At 48.2% G+C, this 5,523-nt stretch overlaps 2 protein-coding genes across 3 annotated transcripts in view; one reads left to right on the top strand and one right to left on the bottom strand.

Moving 5' to 3' along the window:
• The window catches only part of BEST1 (bestrophin 1), a 10,044-nt gene extending 6,614 nt beyond the window's left edge, over window positions 1–3,430 (top strand). Inside the window, exons 9-10 of one of the 2 annotated variants that reach the window (XM_006911347.2) lie at window positions 1,154–1,753; window positions 2,759–3,430. In XM_006911347.2, coding sequence (XP_006911409.1) covers window positions 1,154–1,753; window positions 2,759–2,777 — 619 coding nt within the window. In that variant the 3' untranslated portion in view covers window positions 2,778–3,430. Of the gene's footprint in view, window positions 1–1,153; window positions 2,098–2,758 lie in introns of those variants that run through there. The other variant, XM_025046355.1, reaches the window with a different exon arrangement.
• The window catches only part of FTH1 (ferritin heavy chain 1), a 3,118-nt gene continuing 863 nt past the window's right edge, over window positions 3,269–5,523 (bottom strand). The window contains exons 2-4 of the mRNA XM_025046304.1: window positions 4,114–4,284; window positions 3,676–3,801; window positions 3,269–3,592 (exon numbers count right to left, since the gene is read on the bottom strand). Of these exons, the coding sequence (XP_024902072.1) occupies window positions 3,431–3,592; window positions 3,676–3,801; window positions 4,114–4,284 (459 nt within the window). The 3' untranslated portion in view covers window positions 3,269–3,430. The remainder of the gene's footprint in view (window positions 3,593–3,675; window positions 3,802–4,113; window positions 4,285–5,523) is intronic.

Here is a 5,523-nt window from a genome sequence, read left to right as displayed (position 1 = left end):
AGAGCAGTAGGCATATCCCAGCAGGAGGCTGGGTCATCACAGGTAACTTCTGGGTAGACTCTGTACTGCAGAGTAAAGGTTTGGATCACCCACAGCAGCCCAAATTTCCCTGATTTGGTCAGAATCTCTTTTGAGCTGCTGCTGGACCACAGTGGGGTGAAGCGCCCCCCCACCACCCCCCACGAGAGCTCTCTCCCCCTGGGATGAGAGTGGAGAGGATTTTGTTTGGTGCATGTCAGGGGCCATACCATCACGGTTTTCTTACACAATATTAAGCTCTGTTCTCTTCTTGCTCTTTGAAGAACCGAATATCCTATTAAGCTGTAATTGGAATTTGCTAGAGTTCCCTCGTTGGTGTGGGCAAGGTTTGGAAAAGTGATCAAAGGAAGGTTTGCTTCGGTCACAGACATTTCTGGAGGTTGCCTTTGAGTTCTTCAGTCTGTACTCCAGCAGCTAAAGGTTGAGGAGAAGGAGAGAGAGTGACGGGGAATAACAATGCATAGACCTTGCCTCCAAAGAACACGTAATTGAGTGAGGGAGCTCAGAGTCTGGATGCCTGGGAAAGGGACAGAACATAGAAGAGAGATCACCTTTGGCCATCTGGGAGGTAGCCGCCAGCTGGGCTTGGAGCTGGGCCTGGGAGCGTGGGGAGAATCTGGACATGGGCCAGGGCAGGCCGTACTCCAGGGTAGGTGGGCTTTCTCTTGCACAGTAAAGACCTTGGGCTCCCAGGAAGCCCGACCTCTTTCCTTGGGGATACTGCTCCCCAGGTGGCCAAATCGCTGGCTTGCCGAGATGAAGCTGGGCTTCATCTAATCATCCCTACTTGAGTACCAGTAATTCGGATTTCCTGGAGTGAGGGGTGGGAAGGGGGATATGTGGACAATGAAGAGGAAGCCCTTAAATGCCAGGCTAGAGTTTGGATGTTAATGTGGCCAAGAGGGAGCCAGAAGGAGCCACAGAACGGCACAGTGAGCTGAGCCAGGAGGGATGAATCGGGAAGTACAGGATGGATGGGAGAGAGGTGAGTCCAGGCATTGTGAGAAAGACTGTGTGTCCTTGGCCTTGGGCCAGAGGGGCGGGGAGTTGGGAGAAATGTCAGGGTCAGTCCTCTGTTCCCCCCACTCAACCTCAGTCTCCTGCTTCTTTCCAGTCTGCATAAGGAAGAGATGGAGTTCCAGCCCAACCAGGAGGAGGGGGAGGAAGAGGGGGCTCATCCTGGCATCATCAGCTGCTTCCTGGGGCTGCAGTCCCATGACCACCACCCCCACAGGATAGGCTCAAAGACCAAACTACTATTGCCCAAGAAAGAAGTCCTCCGTGAGGGCCAGCCCGAGAACCTTGCAGGAGCCAGAAAGAGCTCCAGGGACCAGGAAGACAGCAAGGCCTGGAGAATGAATGGGGAGGATACCTTGAAGCCCGCTGCGCTGTATGGGAGGTCAGGCTACCACAGCGCCCCGCAGACGCCCCTCAGCCCCACCCCGATGGTCTTCCCATCCAGGTCTTTGGTTAAAGACCAAAGCCTACAGCCTGGGACTCCTGGGACCAAGATGAGTTTTGAATTGCTCCCAGAGTGTGCTGGGGCCTCTACAGAGAACCTAGAATTGTGTCACATGAAGAAGAAAACTGTCGAGTTTAACCTGACGGATATGTCAGAGGCCCCTGAAAGTCGTCTCGGAGAACCACATACACAATCAACAAGGAAGACACACATACTCAAAGAGCAAGATCCCTATTGGGCCTTGGAAAACAGGTCTGTCCTCTACCCCGAACCAGGGTCACTGCTCTCTCCATGGGTGGCCCTCACCAGCTTCCCTTGCTCTGAGTCCACCCATCTTCCACAATTTTCTTAGGGTTCCATCACTGCCAGAGCAGGCTGGCCCTATGCCCAGCACTGGCTTGGGGCACATACCTAGCCACCTCAGCAGGTCAGCAGGGGCCCTAGGGAAGCATTGGGGACTTTTGTCCATTTCACCTGAGTTTGACATCACCAGCAAGTCCCTGGGACCCAGGCGAAGGAAAATGAGCTTGCTCTGACAGGAATGATGCTGGAGGAGAGGCTACCGGGACAGGCTGAGACAGGCAGATGTTATTGCTGGGTCCAGCTCACTGAACAGGGGCGGCAGACACAAGATCATGAGGCAGAAAGGGGGCTCTAGGTTGTAGTCCAAGAATTCAATTCACTGCGTAGGCTTAGCTGCAAGGCTGCATATGCTCCGTGTTCCAAACCCAAAAAGGGAGCCACACCTCTGGGGACTGGCAGGTGGCTGAGGTGAGGGTGCGCAGATCCTTTGGAGCATCACTGTTCCTGAGACCTCACTTCTGAACTTAAATGTGCTCTTCCTGCTTCCTTGGGGTCCTCCTAAAGCTGTCGGCCACCACCAGATGTTTCCTTTTCTTCTGTTATTTCCTACGCATTCACCCAATTACAGATCCACTCTACCTCAACCCAAATCACGATATGGGAGTTTAACTTCGTATTTCTAAGTGATCAGTTACTCCTGTGGTCAGAAAACACAGCTTTGTGACTGAAAACTTGAAATGGCTACAATATGTCTTGCTTCTTGAGCTGGACAAACTTTTACAGACCACTGTGGCTTGTTTAGCAAAGGATATTCATGACTGCTGTCTCCTGACAGTAATCAGTTTTTTAATATTAAGATGTCTCAACCTTTGCACTCCCGCTGCAGCTAACGTAGTATTGAAATGAAGATGTCTCCCTCACTCACGTTGTACATTTTTCTCAAATTCTCAATAGGGATGAAGCACATTCCTAGCCCGTTTCCCAAAGGGAATGCTTCACCAGCCTGGTCCTACCAGCGTGTACACCAACGGGACACTGATCCAGTCATAGCCATATAGTTGTCTTCACGGAAGAATGTTCCTATGACAGCCTGAATTAAGTGGTTAGCTCAATGGATAACAAAAATCAGTAGTTTCAGGACTACTTAAGCCTTTACATGCCTTTTGTGCATAAAAGTTACGAAAGCCAGAATGAACCACCGGAAACATGTAATTCAAAACACCCAATTTGAAGACAGGAGTCCTTAAGTCCTGTCTGAATTTCATGCATCCAAGCCGTAGTATCTTTCCTAAACTTAGAGAAGTTTCATATAACTAAGGATTAATAAACTAAGGATTTTCATATATACAAATCCTCCTAGGCGTTTCATTTTGATTAGTGTGATTGAGCTTGTGGCACTTCCAGATTTAGCGAAGATGGCCTCGATATATTTCTACCTCATCCCAAGAACTCAAAGACAATAGCTGGGTACCAAATTACTTTATTTGAAAGAATGGTACAAATGAAAGAACTTAAGAAGATGACTTGGTACAACTTATAGAAAAAGTAAAGGTAACCCCAACATGCATGTACTGCTTTGGTGACTAGAGATGTCACCCCTGTGGCTACAGGAAGTCAGCCAAAGACTTAGCTCTCATCACTGTCTCCCAGGGTGTGCTTGTCAAAGAGATACTCTGCCATGCCAGATTCGGGAGCCCCCATCTTGCGCAAATTGGTAACATGGTCACCCAATTCTTTGATGGATTTCACTTGCTCATCCAGGTAATGAGTCTCGATGAAGTCACACAACTAGAAATCAGAATGGGGAAGAAAGTCATCAGTACGCTTTCCCAGCCCAAGACTCCGTTTACTCCCAGGTTGCCAATACTCACATGGGGGTCATTTTTGTCAGTGGCCAGTTTGTGCAATTCCAGTAGTGACTGATTCACATTTTTTTCCAGGTGTAATGCACACTCCATTGCATTCAGCCCATTCTCCCAGTCGTCACGGTCTGGTTTCTGAATGATAAAAGTTAGGTCAATGCATCTACAGTCTCTACCAATTAAACCATGACAATTCAGCAGGTACCTAACATGTAACCAACGTGCTTCGGCAAAGGGACATACATCTAAGTTTCCCTTGACAACAGTTTCCAATTTAACATCCTCACCCGTTACTGTTTGCTTATTGTAGCTTAGATGGTATGTCTAAAAAAAGCACAAGACAAAAAAACTAATATGTCTGCATTTTAAAAGAGCAACCGCTAGCCTGGGATTTCTGTCATCGAGGACTGCTAGATAGATTATGCAAGCATGAGATCTTTTGTTCACCTTGATATCCTGAAGGAAGATTCGGCCACCTCGCTGGTTCTGCAGCTTCATCAGTTTCTCAGCATGTTCTCTCTCCTCATGAGATTGGTGAAGAAAATATTTGGCAAAGTTCTTCAAAGCCACATCATCACGGTCAAAGTAGTAAGACTGAAAAGTGGAAATGCGAATATGTCATGTTAGGGGCAGGCTGTGTTCCTGAATTAAACAATAATTAATTTCTGCTCTAAAATACAAACTGAAACCTGGTCCTTGAAATTGAAAGTTTACTACAAGGGGCCTTTAGAATATCACAGAAATTGCCTCCAGCATGGAATGTCTTTAAGGACCTGTATTATTGCAGAGTTTTTACAGCCAGTGTCAAATTTCACTAGAGAAGGTGCTGGAGTATTTACCCTGATTATTACTGATGAACCCATGTTAAAACATGAGCTTGCCAGCTTGGGGCAGACTGAAGAACTTCTAAAATTAACCCACTAGGCAAGGTGACAATTATGAGCAATGCTCATGCCGGTAAATATATGATCACTAGAAAGCAAAAATTTGATTTAGACACCGCTGTATTCAGGAGTTCCCGAAACAGAATGGCAGTCATAGAAATCCAAGCCTGTTTTCAAATCCATCTGGAACATGCCTATTCTTACATAATTTGCACAATCATAAGACAATTGTAACAAACTCCCACCACACTAACTAAAACCGGGATTTCAGAAAACTGATGCCACCGATTTCTGCAGGGAAATAGTCCTTGCCCAGTACTGTCCGTGGGTTTTGTCCAAGAACTAGGGATTCGATTATTAGAGGGCTACAACTCTTAAGACAGAAAAAGAATTAAATACGCAGGCACTAGGACAGATGACTAAAACAACTTTCTTGTTCATAGAAGGGGAGATTTCTAGAGATATGCTTCAATTCAAGTGGGAATTGAGATAAGCAGAGCAGAGGGGTGGAGACAGTTGCTCGGGAGTGGTGGGCTCACGAAGATAAACCACTTAGCACCAGCCCCCAAGGTTGCTATTCGACACCATTACCCAGCAGGCTCTGCCATACCCAGGCTCGTTACCCAAGAAAATGGAGCGCCTAACGGACACGTGATCGGATGCATAGAAAAGGATGGAAATGCAAAAAATCTACTTTCCCCACTGCAGGACTGTATAGGCTGCAAGCGTTGCAACCTCGGGATTTCAGGAAACCAGGCACTCCTTAAATATAAAGGGACGCGCAGAGGCGGCCCTCGCCTGTGAGGGATTCCTCCCAGAGGACCGGCGGAAAGGGCGAACGGCCCAGAATCTCTGCGCAAGCCAGGTCCTGGGAGACCTCGAGCGGGCTCCATTTTCCCGAAGGGCGCACGGGGGTGGGAGAGGGCGGGGAGAGCCGCGCGGTAGCCCCACCCCGCCCCGCCCCTGGGTGGCC

This window comes from Pteropus alecto, unplaced genomic scaffold (genome assembly GCF_000325575.1).
Source record: "Pteropus alecto unplaced genomic scaffold, ASM32557v1 scaffold43, whole genome shotgun sequence".
In the NCBI taxonomy this organism is placed as follows: Eukaryota; Metazoa; Chordata; class Mammalia; order Chiroptera; family Pteropodidae; genus Pteropus; species Pteropus alecto.
The sequence above is the reverse complement of the archived record's forward strand: the minus strand, read 5'-3'. Positions and strand labels throughout refer to the sequence as shown.